General features: G+C 39.6%; 1 protein-coding gene across 1 annotated transcript in view; it reads right to left on the bottom strand.

The window, feature by feature from the left end:
* The window catches only part of Ddx1 (ATP-dependent RNA helicase Ddx1), a 142,017-nt gene that overhangs the window by 70,061 nt on the left and 56,464 nt on the right, over positions 1-15,492 (bottom strand). Inside the window, exons 8-9 of the mRNA XM_071664219.1 lie at positions 4,897-5,019; positions 366-552 (exon numbers count right to left, since the gene is read on the bottom strand). Of these exons, the coding sequence (XP_071520320.1) occupies positions 366-552; positions 4,897-5,019 (310 nt within the window). The remainder of the gene's footprint in view (positions 1-365; positions 553-4,896; positions 5,020-15,492) is intronic.

Genomic DNA, 15,492 nt, shown 5'->3' with positions numbered 1-15,492 from the left:
TAAGTGTGGGTGTGTGTGGGTGTGTGTGTTAATCTATCAATTCATAAGTACCCCTGGACCTCTTTATGTTAAAAAGTATGCTGCTTCCAGTAGCATGGAAATAAGGATATCATTCATTGTTACCAAATTCTGAATACTGTCACATTGTAAACATTCTTCTACTTGTGAATGCCATTCTACAGTTTTACTTTAAACACTATTTTCATGTGAATGTCATTCTACAGTTTCACAATGCTTTATATACCTGAGCTTGTCACCCTACATCCAAAATACCATAATCAGACAAATAACAGAAAAATAGATGAATGTTGCATGCAATTACTCATACATCTTAGTTCCACTTACCTACCACATAATCAACTTACCAGGCGTATTATTCCCTGGTCGTACTCCATCCTTCATATGGACTCCATCTGTCTGGATATGCCGGCGGAGATTGGTCCAGCTATTGTCAACTCGAGGATCAATTGTTACCACAACATGATGAACACTTTCAGGCACAGCATCCTCACCTTTAAGATCTACCCAGGTTGGAAAGTGCATAAGACGTTCCTGTATATTTCAAAAGAGTCAAAATCAATTATCTAAAGGTATATATTCTAAAAAACATATTTAAAAAGAAATACATCAAAGCACCCCTATTCAAAATTCAATTAACAGATCTTCATCCTCTAAGCCCTTGTTTGCTTGCTCCTATAAAGGGTTGGCCTCTGACCTTAGGCCTAGGATTTACACAGAGGCAGTCATCACTTCTACTACCCCCAATTTGGTTTCCCGCTTCTCCTTATTCCCTCCACCTCTGACACATATATCCTCTTTGTCAATCTTTTCTCACTCATTCTCTCCACATGTCCAAACACACCCTCTTCTGCTCTCTCAACTACTTTTTCTATTTCCACACATCTCTCTTACCCTTTCATTACTTACTCGATCAAACCACCTCACACAACATATTATCCTTAAACAATTCATTCCAACACATTCACCCTTCTCCATACAACCCTATCTATAACCAAGGCCTCACAACCATATAACAATGTTGGAACCACTATTCCTTCAAACATACCCATTCTTGCTCTCCGAGATAATGTTCTCTCCTTCCACACATTCTTCACCACTCCCAGATCCTTTGCCCCTCGTCCGCCCTGTGATTCACTTCCACTTCCATGGTTCCATTATCTGCTTACGTCCACTTCTAGATATCTAAAACACTTCACTTCCTCCAATTTTTCTCCATTAAAACTCACATCCCAATTAACCTGTCCCTCAACCCTACTGAACCTAATAACTTTGCTCTTATTCACATTTACTCTCAAAATTCTCCTTTCACACACTTCTCCAAACTCAGTCACCAAGTTCTGCAGTTTCTCACTTGAATCAGCCACTAGAGCTGTATCATCAGTGAACAACAACTGACTCACTTCCCAGGCCCTCTCATTGTCAACTGGCTGCATAATTGCCCCTCTCTAAACCTCTTGCATTTACCTCCCTAACAACCACATCCATTAACAAATCAAACAACCATGGGGACATCACACATCCCTGCCAAAGACCGACACTTACTGGGAACTAATCACTCTCCTCTCTTCCTACTCATACACATGCCTTACATCCTTGATAAAAACATTTCACTGCTTCTAGCAACTTACCTCCCACACCATATACTCTTAAAACCTCCCACAAAGCATCTCTATCAACCCCATCATATGCCTTCGCAAGATCCTTAAATGCTACATACATATTTTTCTAAGTATTTCTCACATACATTCTTCAAAGCAAACACCTGATCCACACGATCTTTACCACTTCTGAAACCACACTGCTCTTCCCCAGTCAGATGCTCTGTACATGCCTTTACCATCTCAATCAATACTCTCCCATATAATGTCCCAGGAATACTCAACAAACTTATGCCTCTGTAGTTTGAGCCCCTTTCCCTTTGTACAATGACCCTATGCATGCATTCCATCAATCCTCAGGCACTTCACCATGGTCCATACATAAACTGAGTATCCTTACCAACCAATGGACAACACAGTCACCCCTTTTTTAATGAATTCCACTGAAATGCTATCCAAGCCTGTCGCCGAGCCGGATTTCATCTTCCGCAAAGCTTTCACTATTTCTTCTCTCTCTACCAAACCATTCTCCCTGACCCTCTCACTTCACACACCTACCCAACCAAAACACCCTATATCTGCCACTCTATCATCAAACACATTCAACAAAGCTTCAAAATATTCACTCCAACTCCTTCTCACTTCATCACTACCTGTTATTAACTTCCCCTTGACCCCTTCACCAATGTTCCCATCTGTTCTTGTCTTAAGCACATCATTTACCTCCTTCCAAAACATCTTTCCATTCTACCTAAAGTTTAATGATACTCTCTCACCCCCAACTCTCATTTGCCCTCTTTTTCAACCCTGCCACCTTTCTCTTGACCTGCCACATATTTTTATACATATCCCAGTCATTTGCGCTACTTCCCTACAAGTACTGTCCAAACGCCTCTCTTTTCTCTTTCACTAATAACCTTGCTTCTTCATCCCACCACTCACTACCCTTTCTAATCTGCCTACCACCCACCTTTCTCATGCCACATGCATCTTTTGCACAAGCCATCACTGCTTTCCTAAATACATCCCATTCCTCACCCATTCCCCTCACGTCATTTGCTCTCACCTTTTGCCATTCTACACTCAATCTCTCCTGGTAATCCCTCCTTCCAATCTCACTTACTCTCACTACTCTCTTCTCCCGAACATTCTCTCTTCTTTTCTGAAAATCTCTACAAATCTTCACCTTTGCCTCCACAAGACAGTGATCAGACATCCAACCAGCTGCCCCTCTAAGCACATCAACATCCAAAAGACTCTCTTTTACACACCTATCAATCAACACATAATTCAATAATGCCCTTTGACTATCTCTCCTACCCACATACATATACTTATGTATATCTCTTTATAAACAAGGTATTCCCAATCACCAGTCTTTTTTCCGTACACAAATCAACAAGCTCTTTACCATTTCCACTTACAACACTGAACACCCCATGTACACCAATCATACCCTCAACTGCCACATTACTCACCTTCACATTTAAATCACCCATCATATAACCCAGTCTCGTGCATCAAACCTGCTAACACACTCACTCAGCTGCTTCCAAAACACTTGCCTCTCATGATCTTTCTCCTCATAGGCACCAATAATCACCCATCTCTCTCCATCCACTTTCAGTTTTACCCACATCAATCTAGAATTTACTTTCTTACACTCTATCACATACTCCCACAACTCCTGCTTCATAAGTAGTGCTACTCCTTCCTTAGCTCTTGTCCTCTCACCAACCCCAGACTTTACTCCCAAGACTTTCCCAAACCACTCTTCCCCTTTACCCTTGAGCTTCGTTTCACTCAGAGCTGGAACATCCAGGTTTCTTTCCTCCAACATACTACCTATCTCTCCTTTCTCTTCATCTTGGTTACATTCACACACCCAAATCTGAGCCTTTGAGGAAGATGAGCACTCTCCGCTTGACTCCTTCTTCTGTTTCCCGTTTTAGAAATCTAAATACAAGGAGGGGTGGGGGGTTTCCAGCCCCCGCTCCTACCCCCTTTAGTTGCCTTCTATGACACATGGGGAAGGATGGAGTGAAAAATGTTTTGAGTGATCGGGGACTGAACATACAGGAGGGTGAGAGGCGTGCAAGGAATAGACTGAACTGGAACGATGTGGTACACCAGGGTCGACATGCTGTCAATGGACTGAACCAGGATATGTGAAACATTTGGGGTAAACCATGGAAAGGTATGTGGAGCCTGGATGTGGACAGGGAGCTGTGGCTTCAGTGCATTACACAAGGCAGCTAGAGACTGAGTGTGAATGAATGTGGCCTTTTTTGTCTGTTTTCCTGGTGCTACCTCACTGAAGCAAGGGGGAGAAATGTTTCCTGTAGGGCAGGGTAGCACCAGGAATGGATGAAAGCAAGCAAGTATGAATATGTACATGCGTATATATGTACAAGTCTGTTTAAATGTATATGTTGACATGTATATGTATATGTATATGCTGACATGTACACATATATGTGTGTATATGTGCATGTAAGTAAAAAAAATAAATGCATATCCTTTTTTGCATATTCGCCATTTCCTGCATTAATGACATAGCGTCGAGAAAAGAGGACTGAGCCATAGAGGGAAAATCCTCTGTTCATTCTTTTGGAAAAGAAAGAACTGGAGGGAAGGATTTGCAGCCCCCTGCCCCCACCCTTTCAGTTGTCTTCTATGACAAGCAGGGAATATGTGGGAAGTATTCTTTCTTCCCATTCCCAGGAATGATATATAAATATCTATTGTTATTATGCACAACCCTAGACCACTTTTATAAGGGCTACTGCAGCTTTAAGGCTGTGCTAAAATCAGTAGGAGAAAAAATTAAATCTTTGATGGTATAAAATCACACTCTACAAAATCATATCTTTTGCCCATTGACATATATATATTATACAACCTTTCCATTCATGGTTTTATCTCATTCTGGCCAAGTTTGGTAATACATACACGTCTCTATAAATATGTACACCCATCTCTCACTTTATCTGGAAGTAATGTTCTTAGAAAACCTTGCGCAAAGAGAAATTGCATACAGCAAACCAATAAACATACAGAAAAGTGGAAGCAATAAAGAAAAATGGAAGTTGTGGAGCACTTTCTACTGCACACAACCAAATAGCAGCAAATTTAGAATGCATAAAATGAAGGATTGGTAGAAGGAATTTCCTTACAGAATATTGAAATCACATATAGTGATCCCACATAAAGCAAAGGATGGGTGAATACACAATACCTTTGCTGAAGCAAGTGATAAAGGCAGCTTTTAACTTACAGCCATCCTTTTAACTTCAAACGAATGCAGTGTGGCAGAACAAACAATCATCTGCAATCTCTTGCCATCTGATGTAATTTTGGGGATGGATCCATAGATGCTGTTGATGAGACGTTCATGACCCTGAAACATACGGTTTTGTATCACATAAGTTCAATAATAAGAAAAGAAGTTATAACTAACAACTTCCTACACTTATACTATGAGCCAGGAAACTCAACAGGTAATGGACTTCATAAAACTGGGAGGCAAAGCATGTAGTAATCATCTCCTAAATTTACCATCAACAATTAAAATCCTTTCAACTGAGAAACAAATCATGTACAATACACCAATCCTGTCAGACAAAACAGTCTAGTTAAACATATCACATTGAGTGGTGGTTCAAACGGTAAAGGAGTAAACACACTGGCAAGCTCCTCATTCAAACACTTCCATACAAGACAACAGTTAGTGGGGTTTAGTGCTTGCAAAAACAAGTTGTTTAATCAGTGGTGTCTCTATATTTGTAAACATGTGTTCTAGGCCAGAAAAGAAACTAAAGAGACCAGTTGCCTTGATTATAGTTAATATATGTTCATGTGGATAGGCAACCCCTTATCTGCCGCCTCTATTCAATGAAAATTCTGACACCATACAGGACACATTAAATATCACAGGGATTATCATGGAAACAAACATTACATTATCTAAATAACCAGCATTTACAATTTACAAAGGGAACTCCTTAATAAGAGACATACTCCCTTTAATCCTCTCTAAACTGCAACATAACTGAAGTCAATGGTGTCAATATTAGAAAGACATTGTACACTGTACTTGTCTGGTTTACCTTTTTCAGCCTTCACTGAAACTGGGAGTCATGCTAAAGCATGACAAATAAATGTGTATGTAGAGATCCCTCAAACAACTATAACTAGCATATAATTAGCATGGAAAAAATATCCTGAAGTGTCACTTTCCCATTTAATATGGTGCAGGAAGGTGCCACACACGTGTTCTGTACAAATAGCCCAGTATATCAGTGAGTCTCTGAGGAACTAAGAATAATGATATGATTCAGCAAATGCTGAAATGCTAACTTTACAAGAAAACATGATTCTGATTACGATGTGGATGACAAAGATGAAATACAAGCAGATTATTACTGTAAATACTGGTGAATATGTGTAAATATATGAAAATTATGTAAAATCATGTAAATAATCCTAGCATAATGTTAGTGATTACTATGGTGTGTAATAAAACATTCTAAATTGTTCTGTTTTATTCACAGGATATCACGCAGTAATTTGCTTACCATCAAAGGTATATCTCATACATCACAAGAACAAAATATATTTCTAAGCAGTGAAAATAAAAATTGGACAAAAAGAATCTAACCAAGAAAAAGCTTTTTCAATAAACAAAATATTCAAAAAATCATAGTAAGAAGGGAAAATACTTTAATGACTGGAAGTAACAAACATAACACAAACTTTCAAAAGTGGAGATATAAAATGTGCTTTGAACTGCTGACTTATTATCCTCAGTTCTATTCTAAGGTGGAGATATAAAATGTGCTTTGAACTGCTGGCTCATTATCCTCACTTCTATTCTAAGTAAAATGTTAGAAACAATAATCAAAAACAAAATTCCTAAAAGAAAATATATCAATAACCAAACATCAACATGGTTTCTGTAATGAATGATAATGCTTAAACTGACAAACCTCTTTTGTCATATCTGTGATAAGTGGAACTACAAAATAACCTCTGACATCATATGACTGACCTTACATAAAGCCTTAGATAACTACCCCTTTTTTTCTTCTAAGTGACCAACATGGCACAGGTCAATAACATACCCCAATCAAGGCCATCTCAGGTGAAAGAAAAAGTTACAGAGAAAGAAATTAAAAATAAACCAGGGCTCCACAAGCATTTGTAGATCTGACTCTTACAAGAAGAAAGGTTATATGAAAAAGGAAAAATAAAAGAAGGAAGAGAAATCCATAACTCAGTCATCTGAGGGAAGTAGGAGGCATTACAAAAGTCAATCCTCAAGTGGCTGGTCTCCACACACAAGTTGAGGGAAGCAGCAGCCAAATGCATGTCACTGGTCCAACTTAGGTTGGGACATATGTAGACAGTTCATGACAATGATGGTCAAAACAATACCTACAGAAAAGGAGCAGCAGCAACATCATGGCATACAGAGAGGGAAGACTGAAGAAAAGTGATGCCATGAAAATTAGAGATTACCATCTAGTTAAAGGAGATGAGGAGGATCAGCAACCCCAGATGTGTGAACAGTGTTCCACACCTGGGTGAATAAAACCCTTGTAGTTGTGAGAGAGATGCTCACAAGAAAAATATCTACGACACCCTTACAAAACTCCAAACTTTTGGGAACCAAACTTGTCATGTTGATCAAAGAAAGCTAAATAAAATTAAAGCTTAAGGCACATGAGACTGAGTCTACATATGGACTGTGGATTGGATTTTAGAGAAGAAACAAGGAATGATATCAAATGGGGAAGCATCCAACTGGCTTTACATGACTAGTGCAGTACCAGAGGGCTCAATCTAAGGACACATAGTTTACATTTTCAACATCAATGATCTACAAACAGGACTCACCAGCAGGACCTTGAAATATGCCAACAACACAATATAAGGAAATATTACTAAAGTCAAAAAAGACTGCCTAAAGATTTAGAGGGATTTAGAAAAATTGGTAGAGTGGACTGAGACATGGCCAATGGATCTAAATGTACATGAATGCAAAGTAGTGCACTCTGGTGCCAAATTCACACCATGAATACAAAATGCTTGTTAACCACTGTTAGAGGTAAAATTACAAAATGACTTTAATTATCAGCAGTGACCTTACTATGATAAACAGTGCCATGCTCCATACAATGAAGACAGGTCACATTTCATAGCAAGAAAAAAAAGCTAAGAAAAAAAACAGGATTTGATATTCACCTTAAAAATGCCATGTTTAGACTGTTTCTGGAATACATTGTTCATTACTGGTCACCAAACTTGACCAAAGTCGAAAAAAGTGTACTAAAAAATGAGCAACCAAGCTAATCACTTTACTCAACTATGAGCCTTATGAGATCTATTTATCATGCTTTATTTATCATACTTTGTTGCTGTCTCCCGCGTTAGCAAGGTAGTGCAAGGAAACAGACGAAAGAATGGCCCAACCCACCCACATACACATGTATATACATTCACGTCCACACATGCACGTATACATACCTATACATTTCAATGTATACATATATATACATACACAGACATACATATGTACACATGTACATAATTCATACTTGCTGCCTTTATTCATTCCCGTCGCCACCCTGCCACACATGAAATGACAAACCTCTCCACCCGCATGTGCACAAGGTAGTGCTAAGAAAAGCCAACAAAGGCCACATTTGTTCATACTCATCTCTGGCTGTCATGTATAATGCACCGAAACCACACCTCCCTTTCCACATCCAGGCCCCACAAAACTTCCATGGTTTACCCCAGATGCTTAACATGCCCTGGTTCAATCCACTGACAGCACGTTGACCCCAGTATAGCACATTGTTCCAACTCACTCTTTTCCTTGCACGCCTTTCACTCTCCTGCATGTTCAGGCCCCGATCACTCAAAATCTTTTTCACTTCATCTTTCCACCTCCAATTTGGTCTCCCACTTTTCGTTCCCTCCATCTCTTTGTCAATCTTTCCTCACTCATTCTCTCCATGTGACCAAACCATTTCTAAATACCCTCTTATGCTCTCTCAACCACACTCTTCGTTACCACAGATCTCTCTTACCCTTTCATTACTTACTCGATCAAACCACCTCACACCACATATTGTCCTCAAACATCTCATTTCCAACACATCCACTCTCCTCTGCACAACTCAATTCATAGCCCACACCTCGCAACCATATAACATTGTTGGAACCACTATTCCTTCAAACATACCCATTTTTGCTTTCCGAGATAATGTTCTCGCCCTCCACATATTTTTCAACGCTCCCAGAACTTTCACCCCCTTCCCCTCACTGTGACTCACTTCTGCTTCCATGGTTCCATCCACTGCCAAATCCACTTCCAGATATCTAAAACACTTCACTTCTTCCAGTTATTCTCCATTCAAACTTACCTCCCAATTGACTTGTCCCTCAACCCTACTGTACCTAATACCCTTGCTCTTATTCACATTTACTCTCAGCTTTCTTCTCTCACATATTTTACCAAACTCAGTCACCAGCTTCAGCACTTTCTCACCCGAATCAGCCACCAGCACTGTATCATCAGCGAACAACAACCGACTCACTTCCCAAGCTCTCTCATCCACAAACTTTTCACGGCTTCTAGCAACTTGCCTCCCATATATTCTTAATACCTTCCACAGAGCATCTCTATCAACTCCATCATATGCCTCCTCCAGACCCATAAATGCTACATACAAATCCATTTGCTTTTCTAAGTATTTCTCACATACATTCTTCAAAGCAAACACCTGATCCACACATCCTCTACCACTTCTGAAACCACACAGCACTTCCCCAATCTGATGCTCTGTACATGCTTTCACCCTCTCAATCAATACCCTCCCATATAATTTCCCAGGAATTATACCTCTTATACCTCTGTAATTTGAGCACTCACCTTTATCCCCTTTGCCTTTGGATAATGGCACTATGCATGCATTCCACCAATCCTCAGGCACCTCACCATAAGTCAGCCAATCCTCAGGCACCTCACCATGAGCCATACATATATCAGATATTATTATCAACCAGTCAACGAACATTGTCACCCCCTTTTTTTAATAAATTCCACTGCAATACCATGCAAACCCGCCGCCTTACTGACTTTCATCTTTCGCAAAACTTTTACTACCTCTTCTCTGTTTACCAAATCATTCTCCTTATCCCTCTCACTTCGCACACCACCTCGACAAAAACACTCCATATCTACCACTCTATCAAACCTTCAAAATACTCACTCCATCTCCTTCTCACATCACCACTACTTGTTACTACCTCCCAATTAGCCCCCTTCACCAATGTTCCCATTTGTTCTCTTGTCTTATGTACTTTATTTACCTCCTTCCAAAACATCTTTTTATTCTCCCTAAAATCTAATGATAATCTCTCACTCCAACTCTCATTTGCCCTCTTTTTCACCTCTTGCACCTTTCTCTTGACCTCCTGCCTCTTTCTTTTATACACCTCCCAGTCATTTGCACTATTTCCCTGCAAAAATTGTCCAAATGCCTCTCTCTTCTCTTTCACTAATAATCTTACTTCTTCATCCCACCACTCACTACCCTTTCTAATCTGCATACCTCCCACACTTCTCATACCACAAGCATCTTTTGCACAAGCCATCACTGCTTCCCTAAATACATTCCTCCCCCACTCCCCTTACATCCTTTGCTCTGACCTTTTTCCATTCTGCACTCAGTCTCTCCTGGTACTTCCTCACACAAGTCTCTCTCACCACTCTCTTCACCCGAACATTCTCTCCTCTTCTGAAAACCTCTACAAATCTTCACCTTTGCCTCCACAAGATAATGATCAGACATCCCTCCAGTTACATATCTCAGCACATTAACACCCAAAAGTCTCTCTTTCACATGCCTATCAATTAACACGTAATCCAATAATGCTCTCTGGCCATCTCTCCTACTTACATATACTTATGTATATCTCTCTTTATATGACAGGTATTCCCAATCACCGGTCCTTTTTCAGCACACAAATCTACAAGCTCCTTGCCATTTCCATTTACAACACTCAACACCCCATGTACACCAATTATTCCATCAACTGCCACATTACTCACCTTTGCATTCAAATCACCCATCACTATAACCCGGTCTCATGCATCAAAACTACTAACACACTCACTCAGCTGCTCCCGAAACGCTTGCCTCTAATGATCTTTCTCCTAGGTGCATATGCACCAATAATCACCCATTTCTCTCCATCCACTTTCATTTTTACCCATATCAATCTACAGTTTACTTTCTTACACTCTATCACATACTCCCACCACTCCTGTTTCAGGAGTAGTGCTACTCCTTCCCTTGCTCTTGTCCTCTCACCAACCCCTGATTTCACTCCCAAAACATTCCCAAACCACTCTTTCCCCTATTACCAGTAATACCTGCCTGGATATCAGTCCAAGGGTTATCATGTCACCCCTCACTCTTCTCTCTTCTAAAGTGGGCATATCTATATCCTCTAGCCTTTCCCTGTGTCACAGCTCTCTCAATTCTGATACCATTTTTGATGTTTCACTCTGGACCTTCTCTAATATTAGCTCTGTGTATCTTCAGGTGCAGTGAGTATACTTGAGACATATTCTAGTTCTGGTCTCAGGTATGATGTGAATAGTCAACTGAATATTTCCTTATACATGAACTTAAATGCTGTGCAAATATTAGCTAACTCTGATGACAGAATTGGGACAATGTCAACTCCTAGGCCTTTCTCCTACAGCCTGTTTCCTGCTAAATCATATTCATATTACGGCCTTTTTTGCACTGATCCTTCTTCACTGCTTCACATCTACTCAGGTTGAACTTCAACTACCATGTATTAGGTCAACTTATGGAGTTTGCCAAGGACCCCTTGTGAACTGGTGCGATCCTCCACCTTTGCACCAAATTCAGGAAGGAGTCCATATCTTCTGGCAACTTATTTGCAGTGATCAAGAACAGTTATGGTCCCAGAACAGAAATGTGAGGCACTCCACTTTTGACCTCAACCCATTTGGTGAAGACTCCTTCAACATGAATTCTCTGTTCCATTTAGATAGTCTTCTAATAATCAAAGGAGACTATTCCTTACTCCTAACAGGTGATTCAGTTTCTTAATCAACCTCCCATGCAGTGCTTCCAAACAATCTACCGACCCCACCCTCTTGTCTTTTAGGTTTGCTAAAAGGACATCCTTTCCCAAATACCATACTGTCTCTCATTAAGATAATCTTATCTTAGTAGAAAGTCATCCATTTGCTCTCTGATTATCTTGTCAAAAGCCTTACAGACCAGATTCAGTGCCTGTTCCTAGTCTCCTTTCTAATACATAGGGGTGATGTTTACCCTTTTGCACTCCCTTGGAACTCTGCCTCTCTCTAGCAACATCTAGAACAGTATTTCGAGAGGTCTAATTTATCTGCACACATCTTTGACACATATGCTAAGAATTCAAAAGGATCATGAGCCTTGCATAGGTTTAGACCTTTTAGTATTCTGTTATTGTCTTTTCTAGATTTTTCTCTCTTTCATACGTGTTTGCCATACGTCCTCATTCAGCCCACTAACAGCATGTCACCCCCTTTATACCACATAGCTCTAATTAAAGCCATCCCATGCATACCTTTCACCCTCCAACATGTTCTGTTTCCAAGCATTCAAAATCGTTTTCACTTTCTACATATCTCAGCATTTTCTAAGGCCTCCATCACTCTATCCCACTGATGTTGGGGCTATAGTGTCTTCTAACATGAAAACACTCTTGAATTAGTTACTCAGTTACTCTCATAATCCTTACATCATCCTCAACAATTCTTCCTTTCCCCTAATTAGATGTTCTTAAATGACAATCTCCTCCTGACAAATTTATGTTAAATTTTTGGGTTTCTCCTGCCCTGTAAATAGCTGGTGAATACTTGGTGAAGTCTTTGGGATCTTCTACCTCCAGGGCCTCAGCTGGGCTCAGGCTCTTAGGTTGAGTCATTGGTCAACCAAGACGTTGTAAGCCACATCCCACAGGCCCACATAAACCTAACAGCCTGTCTGGTTTGGTACACTTTGTAGATAACTGTCCAAGGTGCTCTTAAAACTCTTTACTGTGCATCCCATGGTGTTTTCAATGACATCAGGCAAGGTGCTGAAGACCTGGGCCCCAGATGCTTAAGGTGTTCTCTTTTCATGCATAACACACCTCTGCATTTCAGAGGTATTCTACAAATCTTATGTGCCTGTCATGTCAGAAGGATGCTACTCGTGAATGTACGTTGAGAACCTTACCTTCTAGGATTTTCTATGTACAGATGATGATTTACCTCTCCAGTCTACACTCCTGGGAGTACAGCCCCAGAGAATTCACCTATTCTTAGTAATCTAGTTCCCTTGCCACATTAATGAGGGATGTAAAGGATCTTTGAACACTTTTTAACTCTGCAATTTCACCTGCTTTATACGGTGATGTAAAACACAACAATGTTCAATCTGTGAAAGAATTAGCACTATGAATAAGAATACTGGTTCTTCTTGTCTTGAAAATTCACAGGTGGCAACAGCTCTTTTGGTGTTTTTGCTGAAGGTGAGGCCACTGACATTATTACTCCAAGGTCTTTCATTTTGTTCAACTGGTTTATGATAGCATCATTGCTGTCCAGTATCCTGTGGTTTCTGATATCAGTTTCCCCACACCAGAGGAGCTGAAACTTATTGAAAAGCACATTTTTCCTGATGGCCCAGTTGAAGACTTTGTTTATGTCTCTTTGCAGCCATTCAGCATCCTCTATTAATAAAACTTTCACACCTATTCTTGTAACATCTGCAAAGGATGATATGAAACCATGGCTTGTGCTTGCATCAATGTCAAATAAAAAGTGAGGAGCAAGAGGGATTCAAGTACAATTACCTTAGGACTAAGCTTTTTACCATAAAGGCACTGGAGATAGCATGCTGCGATCTGTTCAGTAAAAAGTTGTATATCCATCTTCCAATCTTTCCTGTTATCTTATGTACAATGATACCACGATCATGTTTGTCAACTGCTTTCGCAAGGTCTGTAGGCAAGATCTTCACACCATTAAACCAAGCTGTCCTGAGTTATGTAGATCATTAAGTTCCATATATTCAGTCAGTTTGCCTCTTAGGTCTTTTCAAAGATTTTAATGATGATATGTTAATGCTACTGATTGATAGTTTTTTTGGGTTGCTTTGCTTCCATCTTTGTGTAGTAGGGAAATGTAAATCAGTTTCAAACTCTCGGGAATGAAGCCAGAATCTAGACTTTTTCTCCAGAAGATATTTAGTGCTCTTGCTAGAAGTGTTTTGCACTTCTTTACTTTTTCTCCAAAAGATATCTACAGCTCGTGCTGAAAATGTTTATCATTTCCTGAGTTGAGGTGGTGATATTTGCAATGTGCAGACTTGGGAGATTACTGTTTAGGAAAAAGTCTGTTGGGCCATGTATCTTTAACATGATTTTCAACTCACTAAATACCAATTCATAGTCTTTAAAATATCATTTACCTCCTGGTAGTCATCTGCAAAAATATTGTTTTTCGTGGCCAATGGAGTTTGCATATAAGTAAAAGTATTTTTGGGTGTTTCTAATTCGGTAGTTTTTCCACTTCTTCCATTTCCTGTTTCATGTGACATTTTGAGTTTATGGTATACGGCTGACTTGACAGGTTGTCTTTCCTGCTGAGTGAGCTGAGGCTTCTTAAGGTCTGCAGTTTTTTTTTGCCTCCTATAAATAGCTTCTCTTCCTTGTTCTACTCTAAACCTTTAGTGCTTTCTTGTTATTGGTATACATCTGCTGCATGTTTGGAGTACTAAAGTGTCATGTTATAAACACATTTCTCCTCTGTTCTGATACTCAGCAGGGTTTCCCATTGTGTCCTATACATATCAATGATCATATCCTCCCAATTCATCCATTTACTATTAAAAATGAAAAAAATGAATACATCTCCATTATTATGTGTGTTCTGCCAATGGGGTTTATCCTCCAAACTTGTTTTTACTTCAATTAGTTGTGATCAGTGTACATGGTGTTTGAGATGATGTCAAATATGAGATCCACAATATTTGTAAAGATGAAGTCCAGAATGTTATTTTCTCTGGTTAGTTTTGATACTGATTGAGGGTGAACTTCTCACATAGTCTATATCTCTTTTTTGTTGCTGTTCTTCCAAGCTGCTTCTAGTGTTAGCAGTTTCTGTTATGATGCTATTTACTGCCTGTCTCCATTTAATGTGAGGCAGGTTGCAGTCTCTTAAGATGAGTGTACTTAGGACTGCCTTCCCGAAGAGATAAAGCAGGATTCTAAGTTTCTTATATATTCCATAAATTCTTCAGGCTTTGCATCTGGTTTCTATGAATCAATACAAAGACCAGATTTAGGTTTTCAACCTTAACAACAAGTGCTTCTACTGTATCATTTGAGGAGTTCCAAGAGTTCAATTGTTATAAGAGTATCTCTTCCATACAGTCCAAATCCTCCACTCAATCTAGTCCTGTTGCATCTGTGCTGGTTGTAGTTTGGGACCCACACCTCACTATTCATATGGTTTTTAGTGTGTGCTTTACTGAAGACCATAAATACTGCATGTGACTCACTTAGTATGCCACTTATATTTGTTCCACGACATTTAAGTCCCTGTATGTTAGCTTATTTAAAGGATGTTACAAGACTTGTCTTTGTGTTCTTTTGGATGGTTGATGTTTTGTTTTACTGAATTTGGCATTGCGTTTTCTATTCCTTTACCATTTTGAAGAGGGGAAACCAATGTCATTTCCTCTGGAAGATCATCCCTGCCTCTGGCATGTATTGTAGTGGGCATGAG

This window comes from Panulirus ornatus, chromosome 8 (genome assembly GCF_036320965.1).
Source record: "Panulirus ornatus isolate Po-2019 chromosome 8, ASM3632096v1, whole genome shotgun sequence".
NCBI lineage: Eukaryota > Metazoa > Arthropoda > Malacostraca > Decapoda > Palinuridae > Panulirus > Panulirus ornatus.
The sequence above is the reverse complement of the archived record's forward strand: the minus strand, read 5'-3'. Positions and strand labels throughout refer to the sequence as shown.